The 13321-nt window shown below is 40.7% G+C and overlaps 1 protein-coding gene across 2 annotated transcripts in view; it reads right to left on the bottom strand.

Annotated features, from left to right (window-relative positions):
- Positions 1 to 13321, bottom strand: part of EPB41L4B (erythrocyte membrane protein band 4.1 like 4B) — a 172344-nt gene that overhangs the window by 81838 nt on the left and 77185 nt on the right. Inside the window, exons 13-16 of one of the 2 annotated variants that reach the window (XM_037380277.1) lie at positions 12899 to 12929; positions 12388 to 12421; positions 11272 to 11339; positions 8154 to 8477 (exon numbers count right to left, since the gene is read on the bottom strand). In XM_037380277.1, coding sequence (XP_037236174.1) covers positions 8330 to 8477; positions 11272 to 11339; positions 12388 to 12421; positions 12899 to 12929 — 281 coding nt within the window. In that variant the 3' untranslated portion in view covers positions 8154 to 8329. Of the gene's footprint in view, positions 1 to 8153; positions 8478 to 11271; positions 11340 to 12387; positions 12422 to 12898; positions 12930 to 13321 lie in introns of those variants that run through there. The other variant, XM_037380279.1, reaches the window with a different exon arrangement.

Below are 13321 nucleotides of genomic sequence, written 5' to 3'. Positions count from 1 at the left end.
AAGTCAGCACTGCCTTCCCCTTTCCGTCAGAGGCAGACAATGCATGCCTGGCCCTGGGAAATAAAACAGCTTGGGGTGGCTAACCCAAGCAAGCTAACTCAGGTTAAAACAGGAGCAAAACCTAGGGAGGAACTTTGGCCTTCAAGACATTGTGCAGCTGCCCCCAGGGTGCTAACCACAGTACAGCCTCTTCCACCTCTTAACCGTTAGGTAACTCAGGCCCTGTGAGCTACGCACATCCCTCTCTCTCTCCCCCCTTCTCAGTGTCACACACCGGCCAAGGCACGCAGACAGAGCCAGGAAGAGGCCTGAGGCTTAGCTAACAGAGGAGAATATGAGAAACCATGGGATGTGACAGAAGACGCTGCCCCATCATACACAGATGAAAGCGTAAGCAGCTAACAAATGTTACAGAGCATGCCCTGGGCTGCTGGATTTCACAGTTCACTATGGGAGACCTACAAGAGAAATGGCCAAACTTCACAGGGCACTGAAGGAGAGCACTGGGGGCTTTTCGGTGAGGACAACCTTGCAAGGCCAACACTGCCTAGGACACCGTATCAGTAAGGTCACATAAGATCCAAACTACCCAGGTAGCCTTAGGAAATTTAAGTATGGACTGCGAGCAGTGTGGGGAAAAAGCAGGGGTTACTGAGAGGAGACAAGGGAAAGGGATGGGATATCAGGGAAGAACAAGCATGGGAAAATGGAGAGGAGGGGGAGAAAAGGGACCAGCCACATGTAAGCAAGCTGCTCATCAGTATGCTTGGCTGGTCAAGCCCCAACCACTGCAGTCTGGGCCACCATCTTAACTGTAGTCCTATTTTCTGGGGGAGTGCGTGCAAGCAGGATTGAGCTTTCTGTGCTGCCCCATGTTTGTGTGCTGCTGCTATGTCTGGGGGTAGTGCTAAAGGCACTTCTCTCCTGTTTTGCTCTGCGTGGCTGGCTGGATGTGTGCTCTATGTGTATTTACATCTCTGGAGTACGCGCTCAGCACCTCTACAGACTAGGCTTGGAAACCAGGATCTACAGCAGCCTCACATCCGGCAGATTAGGAAGGTGAAATCACTTTAGCCTTAAAGCCAGTCCACTGGATTTGCTTCCTTTAACAGTATGCTTCCATCTTACAAGATCTCCTTTCCGTCTCTGTCCCTACAAAGGTGAAATTTCTTGGGAAAAAAAGTTTTTAAAGGAATAAATCAAACTGTAGATGTTTCATGCTTTAAATTATTCAGAATGTGAATGTTGCTAATGTTCTACAAAGAAATATGAGGTCTTCTGAATTTCCAGTAATTTTTCATAACTTCAAAGTCCAGTGTGAACACACATATGACTTCCATTTAGGTTACAGATTTTTGCCCCTTTAGCATGCTACCAGTAAAGCCACTGAATACGTACAGCGTGCAGCAACTTCACTTCGTTGCTCAGACAGTATCAACAGGTAAAAGTAACACAAAATCAATCACTCAGCACAGCAAGGGCTCCCTTATTTACAAACTTGAGACCTTTCCTATCTCTGCGCTTACTGCAACACTTGGGCAACTCATCTCAGTTACAGCAAGAAACTGTTCATTTTATTTTAAAAGCAATTTTCAGACCTTTTTTTTTTTAAAGTCAGAAGTTGAGAATGAGACACATTAAATACAACAGCAGAATCTGAAAGTGAGCGATAACAAATGGATCCCTCCTGGGCTCAACATTTTGATACAAAAACAGCATCCAGTTTTACATTCAAGTTCCTTGAAGCCTCGCTTTGAATCACCCTTGCTTATTGATTCAGTGAGCTCCAGGTGATGAAGACACGGATGCTGAAGTCTCAAAGCTCCCCTGCCTCTTTCATTCCTCCTCTCCATTCCCACAGTCTCTAGCAGACTTCATTGCTTTTTCTTTTCCAGTTCCTCCCATTGCACATTCCATTGTAAAACTGCTTCACCTAAACTCCCTTGAGCTTTTTGTCTCCCTGGCCCATATTATTTCTGAGCTCTCCCTTCCTTCCTGTCCTACTCCTACGCTCCTACTGATGAGACTCAGCTTGGAGACACCATGATGCTGGCCCTGATGGCTGCCAGCAAGGCCCCACAATTCAGGGGCTTGGCCCCTGGAGATGGAAAGAAACAACAGCTACTTTGTCATCCGTTTAGCTACTGAGCTCACTGCTATGTCATTACACAATTTAGAGAGCACTGGACATGTACTGATGTTTTGCAATTCTACTTCTCTAAGGTTCTCAGAATTGCAGAAATTGGCAATGGCAGGTAAACCATTATGATTATAATTCCAGCACAGACTATTATGGGTTCAGTGAGGAGTAAATAATTTATAAATAATTAGGTTCTTACTGGAGTTTAATTCTAACTAGATGTGGCTATTTCTTTCATTTTCTTCAAGGTGCAGGAAGTAAAAGATGCCTTTCACTGCTCCATTAAAACAACAACTGTTTTTTATAATTCATCAACATATGACAATGTTAAGCCAGGAACTATGGGTTTTCCAAACTGTTCCTATCCGAAACATCTACTCTTGCCTAATCCAATACATCTTCATCTTTGACACAATGAGCTGCAGGTTTTGCTGTTTCACAGTTTAAGGCCAAAGGTCATATTACTAGTGCTACGAAAAGGAAAAGGAAAAGGAAGAGAAAAAGGAAGAGGAAAAGGAAAACCAAGTACATTACAAACTAGAAATATAGAAACCACAAAAAACAATCAAAAGTGGAAATGTAATTGTGGTGGCAATTTGGAAACAACCCTCGGGGCACTTCCATTGGTTCCCCAATAGCCTTAGCTCAACATTCATCTTATTTTTAAATTGGCAGATTCCTCAGTTCTCAGAAGGTGTGATGGCCAAGGCAGTCATCATGAATCCTTCTTCTGCTAGAGAGAAAATGAATTAAGATTTCTTCTGGAAAGATAGATGCAACAGATCATGGAAGGTAAGATGCCACCAAAACAAAAGGAGTAGTTGACACAGAGTCAAGAGAAAGCCGTTATTCCACAAGCACAAAACAAAGAAGTAACAGTGGGTCTAAGATACCAGGTTGGTGGAACTTCCCATCTCCACCAATCTGTGTGCCAAGTCTACCAAGACTCTATCTGAAAATAATATAAATAAAAAAAATCACCATCTTTAGGGACGTTGGATGAGAGATACAGTATTTTTTTAAAAAACACCTTTTCCTCCTGTTCAAAATTGAAGGTATATTACATGCGGAAACTAAAAGCAGGATGTAAGTTATTACAGACATACTTGCATTTTCTGTAGCAACCTACCAGTATGTGCACTGGACAGTCCAGAGAGCCTTGACTTGTGAACTTTACAACTAAACTCAGATTAATGTTTGTGAAAACAACTGTTTGAAAATAAGCCGTTTTGCTTTAAAGGACAGTCATGAAACAGTCATTAGTAACTACCTGAGAGCAGCATTTAGCCTACAGAAGCTTTATTATAGGAAATGACTCATATCAAGAACTCCAGCTGAATCAAGTTTTTATCTGGTTTTTTTTTTTTTTCATGCAGTAGCAAAAAGAGCAACACCACATGCACTCGGGAAGCAAGCCTTTCTGGCCAGTCACTCCAAGGTACAACAGTATGTGGAAAACAAGGGAAGGCAAAGAAGGTCTTCATCATTACCACACACTACTTTGCAATGTACTGCAAGAGGCAGACAGAAGAGTGTGGTCTGTTGCTTTACGTGTTTTTTCTTATCTACTTTGACTAGTATTGTTTCTGTCCAAAAGCTGCAACTTCCTACATGTCTGGTGCCTGCGGAGCAAGGAGGGCTGTTTTTCCTGCCGACCCTTCGCCACTAAAACTTGGAAGCATGAATAAAAGCACTGTGTTTTTCTACGCATTTACAGTTTTGACTGTAAAGTAGGAAACCGTATTTATTCTGAAATGGCGCAAAGTCCTGCTCCTCACACTGTGGCACAAGTTGGGTTAGGGTGCAGAGGCCTGACCAGCAGAGCGCTAGTTCAAGCTGGCTCTCAAAGATGGTTCACGGCTAGCACAGTCTTAACAAAAGATGCTGGGGTCCTGGGAGATCAATCCCTTTCCAAAGCACACCACACAGAGTCCGAGATCAATTTTGAAAAAAATACAGCTCCTATTTTATGTCCATTAATGCCAGCTGGTCTGTGGCAGCTCTGGCTCAGTCTGTTTGGCTACCATTAGCAATGCTGCAGTGACAGCATTCCCCTACAAGTCTGCTTTCCTTGGTCCTCCTTTGCAGAGTAAGAGGAAAACCACACATCATCAACAGCCTTTCCAGAGATCTGGTGTGTCAGGTTAGATGGATGTGCACTGAAACTTCTCTCCTTTGAGCTAGGTAGCAGTACCCTGCTTGCTTGATACACAAACTGGAATTTGTGGGAAACCTCCCCTGAAAACAGATGATTGTGGTGCTGAACTGTCTTCCTCCTCTTCCTCAGAGGACTCTATCTAACTGATGCCTGAGAAGCAAGTGATATACTCATTTGCCCCGTCTTAAGGTGTTTCCAACTTGTTCCTTGCCAGCAGCTGATGTTCCATTTCCAAAATCACTTGCAAGCTCTAACGCTCCTTCTCTTGCAGGCTAAAGAGACATCTTCTGCAACACTCACCCAGAAGGAAGCAAAAATGACATTTTACATTGCAAAGCCGTAATATATGGTTTGTTCCCATCCACAGTGTGGGAAAGCAATCCTCCTTTTGGTCATTTCGCACATGGGTTCACTGACAAAAGGGTCTGGAAGGACTTGCCAATTGCTTTCCTTGTTTGCAAAGCCCCAACCGCCAGCTTTGGAAACGCATTACAAAACCTGATCCCTTTGTTCACTTTGCCTGTGACTCACAGCAACTAGAGAAAAAACAGCTGAAAATGAAAGTTTAAAGAAAAAGCCCACACTAAAACAATTTACTGAAAGTGCCAACATTTTCAGTATTGTATTTCGGTATTCAATGTAAGTCATTAGGTTTGCAGCCCAACTTACAGATGCAGTATCGCCTGTTTTTTAATCCCACCAACGGTTCCTGGGGGAGAGGATGCAAGATGACAGGTATTACAGGGCAAGAGTAAGCCCCCTGCAAATCCCAATACAGAGTGGAGAGCCAGGCCTGAGATCTGCTGGGGAAGAACTGGCTTCCAGCTTCATCGAACACAGGAGAAAGGTATGCAGAGAGATGATCAGAAGATACTCTCAGCCAAGATGTACCAAGCAATTCTGCTGTGCGGAACGCAACCGATTACATGCTGAACTTCAGATCAGTGTAATTTCTCAGATGTACTAGCACTGTACTCACACGCACTGCCCTGTCCCCCCTAAGCTGATGTGCAGATAGTGTTTATCACCTGTAATCAGATTACAGAAGAGTTTCTAAACGTATGCTGGTCTTGTAAAAAGAGGATTTCAGACTTGTACAACAAATACACTTCAGAACGGGATGGAGCAAGTTCACACGCACAGTTCCACAGGTACTCCTGAGAACATGCTTCATTTCAATTCAGAAGGCAAACTCCTTCAGGCAGTTTGCAAGGCTTTTTTAAAACCTCTCTGCGTATTTAGAACTCTTTCAAAATGTGTTGATTTCTCTGTACCTAGAATGACTGCGTAGCATGCTCTTTGGTAAAAATCCTGTGGCATTTCCTCATGAGGAACTTCCAACACAACACAAACACTCACACACCAGGGCCATCAAGTCCCTGTACTGAGCTTGTGCATCTACAAACTACCAGTGGCTTCTTTTAGTAGCACGAATTAAGCATGTAGTACTGACTGATAATTGCCACTGCTTTCCCAGTATTCTATTCGTAAACAAAAGGTGTTACTACTTTTAACAGCTGAGTTAACCAGTATTTTCCACCCTTCTCCTCTCTCCCCTCATACTTTGTTTTTCACCTGCATTATTTTGTTTCTTGAAACACAAAATTGTATTCCTAACATCACAAGACCTGTATTAGTCACTTGTTAAAAACAATACTTTGTTAGTAACAAGTGTGCTAATTTTAGAAAAAAAAAAAAACCACGTGCTTTTAACTTTACTTGTACTACCCTGTTCAGATGGGTAATACCCCTTTATCCATCTTTGTTCGGGTGATGCAAGCTGCACAGGTTAGTCAGAGCAATGCTGGGGTCAGAGAGGAAACAGGTAGACAGACATGCTCCCTCTTCCCAACCGCAGCCCAGCCCACTTGCTTCAAGAAGACAACTACTACAGCAAGGAAGGACAGAGAAATCGATCTCTTCTTACCTATCTGATCACTCAGTGACTTTGCTGGTACAGATTTCTGCGGACAGCAAGGTGGATGTGGCATGAAAAAGTGCAAGGGGAGCGCAGAGTGTGTGAGCTCCTTCTCCAGAGAAGCAGAATGACAAGTGCTTCCCTTGAGGTGACACGCACAAACTGCAGAACACACGTGTCCCACAGGTTGTTCTTCACCCATGTGCAGACCTCCTGCACGAGGCATTTTAACACTTAAGGACCGGTTAAGCCTTGTGCTGCCTTTTCTTGCGATCTGTCAGGGAGATCCCTCGTTCAGTGCACCTTCAGCAATAAACCAAAGCACAGATAACAACACATGACGAGGAGGAACACTGACAGCAAACCACACAGAGGCCAGTGAAGTTATATGACAAGAATGATACTGTATTACGAATGTAGGTGTGTGAATCATGAAGCAACAATGCTCCGCTTTAATGTGAGTATTCAAAAAACAAACTCCTTCGGAGGGCATTCAGAGCAGCAGCTAAACTAGGCTCTTCTTCCAATGACTCCAACAAAGTTCCTTTCTTCCTTTCCCAAATAAAATGCTGCTGAAAGAGAGGAAGACTAGCCTGGGGAAACTGAAGTTAGCTTCTGTGATTACCCACCTTAGGCTTACTCTGGCATTTTCACATCTCAGTGCACAATTGCATTATTGTTTTCCCCTGCTCTACAGGGAGGAAACATCGATCCAGCACAGCATTAGTGATTCCAGGGCAAAACAGGTACAAGCACAAGGTGCATCATATCTATTCACCCTCCCCCAAAATTCTTCAAAAATCAATAAAGCATCATAACAAGAACAAGAAGATTGAAGATTTTTATTTATACAAGCACATACAGGAAAGATCAAAACACATATTAAAAGATAGCATCTGTAAACAAATATATTTCACAAAAAGTTATACACTATCAAATCTTCTCTGAAAAAAATTCACGGTTATAGCTGTTTATAAATGTGTATTTATCAAAATCAAGTTAAAAACTACTTCATTTTTAAAATATCCCAAATGAAGACTCATTCATTCCAACAACTTCACAGAGACCACAGGTGTAAGGCCTAATTAAAACAAATGCACAAGTGAAGATGGCACTATGATTTCCAGTTTAAAAAAAATAAAAATAAAAATCGTCAAGTGATCAAAATACCAGCCAAGCCTATTTAAAGACCTAGGTCTGTAAAATATACATTCAACTTCGCAAACATCTAACTTTAAAAAAATAGAGCTATTCCACTGGATCATCCTCATCTTGTAGCGTACCGATTATGAGCTGTGGTTTTGAATCCACTCAGAAAAGTTAACAGTAGGTAGTTTGATGCGATTATATAGTTCACTTTCATAATCACATTAAAAATAAGAAGACAGCAGCACCCTTTTATAGCAAGGATTCATTTTTAACATTCTTGCCTTTATAGCAGCAGGTATGGTTTGGGGCAACGCTATCAATATAATTAGGAAGTAAAAAAAAGAAGGAACACACATACTCTGTTAAGTTTATTGTAGTATTCTTTCCCTATAGTTGTTTTCAAAGTTAGGCAAGCACCTCTATTTTTGCTGTAGAACACAAAATTAAAAACAAATGATACCCAAACCTATGACTACCTCAGTCGGCTCCCTTTGTTGGTGGTCCACAAGCCATTTTGATTGCCAGTACGAATTCTGTTTTTCCCTCCCTCCAATCTCCTATTTGCATACCAACTAAAAAATAAAAATTTCTCAAACTTCATCTACTAATTTGACTCAAAAGCAACAAGATATTAAAAATAACTAAGGCACAAATGGCTGATCTTCAACAGCGAGCAGAGGGTCACAGATTGCAAAGTATGGTAGAATGTAAATCCCCAGAAATATTTCTGGTCTCGAGGCACTGAAAACTCTTACCAGCTTTCACAAAAGGTTTTTCAAGATTTTTTTACAAGGATACGGAAAATACTTTTCCCAAGAATGTCCATGAACACTAAACAAGGATGGATGTACATACAAAGACACACACTTTATGCACAATACACTTTGAACATACTGCAGACAGACAAGGACCATGGAATGCAATGATCGCCTAAAATGGCAGGTGAAATGAAGGTGGCTGTTTTTCAGAGAGTCGTCATGAGTTTATCTTGGTACACCATGCTTTGGACTCCTCCTAAATTCTTCTGGTTCTGTTCCTGGATATATCGTAAATTGCTGTCCTCTCCACTTGGGGGGGGGTTCCAATATGGCCTGTCATCATGATAGGGTGGCCTGTACCATTTGCACAGTTATTGGTTAGTGAGAGATGGAAGTAAACTTGTGAGTGCTACACAGCAACATGAGTTCATCCAGCAAGTGCTAAGCATGCAAACGGTGTGATGGGCAGCTATCGGTAAGGGGAAAAAAGGGGACAGATCTACAGAGGTCTGATGCAGAAGCCGCAGAAGCAACTCACAATCTTTTAGTTGATTTCAAAAAGGCTTTGAATCAGAGCTCAGTCATTAAAAACCCTCTCTGTTTTCAAGTGTCATAGACAAGTGTTGTGCATCAATGCTCCTGCATCCCACAGGGATAGGGGGAGGGAAGAGGTGGCCATCGGAACGCTAAAGTGTGTACAACAAACAAGTAAAATAAACCATGTCATGCAAAAAGCTGAGCTCATGAAAATACATCCTTAAGGTCTAAAAAAATTAAAAAAGGCAATCCTAGTAAGAATGGAAATTGCTCTTCCGTAAATACTGCCATTCGTTCAGCACCAGTGCAGTTAACTACATTGAAGCAGCCTGTAAGTTACACAGTCGCACTTCGTTAAGATGAACACCTAGCGTCCATAGTTAGTACAGGTATTTCTCTGTGACTATGTAGTGAAACTTGCAAAAGTACCAAGAGGAAAAATATTTTTTCCTTATTTGTTCATTACTTATTGCTGCTTTGAGATATTAACCTCAACTACTCCTACAGTGTCTCCTGAATCATTGGCCGGGGGAGGAGGGTGATAAATAAATAAAACTTTTGAACAGTATGTAGAAAACCACAACATTTAAGATTCCCTTGTTACCAAACTTAGGTTGCACTTTTTATTTTGGTTATTTCTTTATGCTAACAGAAATACAGGCAGGTTTAGATTTTACCTTTTTTTTGGAGACATTTTAAAGTTACATAATGACAACAGTTAATTGGAATGAATTTTCTCAGAAGACTTAACATTAAGTTAACTGCGAGCAAATACTTTCACTGAAAGGGTTTTACTGAGAAGACTGGGACACAATTCTACATATTTCACAAATACTCAACATCCCCCCCATATATAACATGTATTGCACAGGTAGTCCCATTTTAGCCCTTGGTCCATTCTAGATTTGCATGAAAGAATTTCATGCATCTGTGGTTTGATGTCAAGTTCATAGCCAGATAGATTAAGATTTCTCAAATCAAGCTATTCAAGATGTTAAACGCTGAACCCTTCCACTTTCAGTCCAAGTTAGAATAACTTGAAGCTTCCACTTTAACCACGCATTTAAATGCTTCTACCTGAGCGGGACAAAAATTCTGAGCACCTTTTCTACTGAGCTTGCATGACTGAGCTATTAAGTGTGTTTTTTAGCCTTACAAGCCTAGCTATAAAAAAGCCATTGTTCATATTTCACTGACCTTAATCTTTGCCCAGGCAGCAGAGGGGCTGAAGGGGGAGGTTGTCTGCACACATTACAATACATTTTTGTGCTTATTTCACTATCACTCTGCTCCAGGGTGAACTATTTGGCTTTAAAATGTTACAGACTAGTATCATAAGTGAGGAAATCTTTAGAAAAACTTCAGCAAAACCTCTAATGATTTGTAAAATCATTAGCCTCTCTCAGCAATCACTCTTCTGTAATGTGAAATTGTACACTTTAAATCATACAGAATTAAATGGACAAGTAAACCCTAACCCAAGAAGAATCTTGAACATGAATTACAGGCAAAACTAATTACCCAATTTTAAGTCTTCTGTTTCTAGCATGTATTTATTACCTGCTTTACTGCTATATGCAGGGATTTTTGAGATGACAATGAGTATGCCTGCTTCTCTGCCTAGTATGTATTTCTAATAACATATTTGCCTCTTTCCTGCACTCTCAGATCCAATCTTGGATCAAATTGTCTTTTCATCCATTTTAATCTCCTCATCTCTAGAGCCTGCCTACACTAAGAACAAAGTCTAACTATCCTGATGTAAGAATACAAAGATAAAAATATAACATGAATAGGAATGAAGATTAGAGTACTGGTATTTTTCAGTCAAGACAATAATTATTTGTCTAAAAAACGGAGTAACCTAAAAAGGTTATTTTTATTAGGATAAAATAGCAGCTGATTTCTATCACGTGTCCATGCACAGACACATACCGACCAGCAGGTGCGTGCCTCCACTGGGCATTCTACCAAGCTGGTTCTGACTTGGACCGAATTTCTTCCAAAATTTCTTTTCACTTGATTTCTCTCATTACTAGTTAGTATAAAATAAAAAAGTATGCCAGAAAATAGTACAATAGCATATACAGGTTTTCTTTTTTTGTGAAACAGTTCACAGAACCTCAGTGTTATAATTTCACTAATTATCTGTAAAGTGCCTGATACACTGTTCACATACATGTTTTTCTATACGTATCTCTGCAAAAGATGAAAAAGTGCTGCAATGCAAGAACCTGCTCACTCATAACTTTATCCTAAAATAAGTTTTCTTCTTTGTTTTAGCAGATTAATTACTGATCAAATTGCAGTTAGTTTTACTGAAGCTACTGAGCATCTTCCCATCCAACATACTCCCTACAGAAATCCACTGAAGTTGTATTTCAAATTCTGTATTAAAAATCACCCCCCCAAATTCTCATCAAGGAGATTAGGACATCCCAAAGCAAAATCTAAATAGAAGTTATTTAATACTGCCTCTACAACACATATTTCTAACTTCTGCTTGCTTTTCATGTGCAGACAATTGCCCAATATGCCCACCAAAGCTTCATGCCAACAGATTCAGAAAGAAAGAAGTAATAGACTTTTTCACGAAGTGAAGACTGCTTACCTTACATTCACAGGTGTATGTGGATGCCAGTGTGGCTGAGCAGGATGTATATTAGGATGATACTGTGGCTGCAAGTGGAAACATTGAACCCAGTTAATGAAACAATGTAAGAACTTTCTATTAACTTTAACTTTTTATTTTGCTGGGGCTGTGATGAACATGCTCGCTGTGAGCCCTAGAAACCCCACTGTGGCAGACCTTCTCCCATGCCATTAAGCATATACATGAGACCTCTTGGTGATGAGCTTGCTTGTTAGGAGACACTCACGGGAAAATGCAAAGAAAATGGGTTTTCTGTTTGAGAGTCAACCTGGCACATCTAGTGCTTCTCATACAAAGCACATCAAAAGAATGTCAGCTTTAATCAAAGGTGGAGAGTGAGAAAGGTTACTATTATAATAGCAGTCTTCAGAAGGTCACCTATCTTTGGTGACAGCATTTCTCTCTCATATCCATGAGATCTTGAGGACAGACAGTGAAACAAAATCACTAGTGAGGCTTTTAATAAAGAACAAGTGTTAAGACTAATTTCTCATTCACACACTCCGTCTGGACGAAAGCACAGCTTGCTTTCTCAGTAGCACTCCCTACTAGTATCACAGATGAAAACTGGGTAAGGTGTTTCTCTGAAGTGTATGAAGGAGCTTGTTTAAAAAACAACAAACAAACATTTGACCAGCAATGAACTCCTTAAGTGTTATGATGGGGGAGATAACTGCAACTTTGAACTCGTTGTCACCAGATCACCCAACATAAGAGGCTGCTCTAGACAAAAGCTTGCTCACAGAGCAGTCTCCTGGAGTCCATCATATTCACAGTCACAAAGGCTTTCACCTGTGATTTCACAGAAAGGGAAGGGAAGGGAAAGAGGATGGCAAATGGAGTGTGTTCAGCTTGCAGAGCATCCAAGAACACAGGGGAAGAGGGTGAGAAGAGTCTCTCCACTTTCCCCTTAATTCCCAATGGGATGTTGTTTATTCCTGAACCATCTCAGAGAATCTTACCCAACAGTAAGGAAAGGGGACCAAAACAGCCATACAAATTATAGAGAACAAAAATATGAACCACTAAGTAAGAAAATGACAATATCCTCCTCAACAATTGTTATGCCCTTACCTGGTAGTTATGGACTTCAGGAGTATTTTTAGCACTAAGGGGAAAAAAAAAAATAGCTTTTATGTAATTTATAGTTCAGGGTTCTACAATTCAGGAATTTATTACAGTGAAGTAACATTCATATTCTTAAGGACATCAATATCTTAATCAAGATATACACCACAGCAATTACAGTCCAAGAAAGAGGAGTGCAAAACTTCATTGTACACTTAGGAAACAGGAATAAATAATGTTAGGTAAGTTAGCATAATAGCAATAAGCAGAAATGTGTTTTACTTTAGTCTGATATCAAACACAAAAAGAAAAAAAAACCCACCTAAAAATGGAAGCACTTAAAAGTTTCACAGGCAGTACCCAAGAAGAATCTGGTGCTGCATAATGAGATCCCAAAGCAATTCATGCTGCACCAGAGAATTTGTTTTGACAAATCCTAATGCAGAAATGGTCTTCAGAACCCTTTTTGCCTAATAACAGCAATTGAGAAGTAGAGAGAACTTGGGCAGTCACTTACCACAGTTGTGCTGCTTTCACAGGATTGTTTGCTTGAAAAGAAACAAAAAACTTGTAAGACGGATGACAAAAACAGTAATTTTGCAGCTACTGTGACTGGGATGTTACACTACAGCTTAAGCAAATTCTCAGACATATTTTCACAAATGCATCAGAATCTCAAGTGCAGCCCTGTGCTTTCTAGTATTCCTGTGTGAGTACATAAAGTACAAGGCAGACCCAAACCTCCCTCTGCTTCTGCAAGAGTCAAAGCCCACCAAAGATGAGAACAGACAAAGAGTATTCTTCCCAAACGTCACAAAGGAAGGACTTTAGCCAGAGTCAGTTTTGCATGACCAGAACCCTACCTTTCTCACCTTGCTGTAGCTACCACGTCAATACCATTGAGTCCCTTGGAAATCAGAAGCTACCCCTCGCAGAAATT

This window comes from Falco rusticolus, chromosome 3, assembly GCF_015220075.1.
Source record: "Falco rusticolus isolate bFalRus1 chromosome 3, bFalRus1.pri, whole genome shotgun sequence".
Taxonomy (NCBI): Eukaryota; Metazoa; Chordata; class Aves; order Falconiformes; family Falconidae; genus Falco; species Falco rusticolus.
This window is presented reverse-complemented; position numbering and strand designations above follow the sequence as displayed.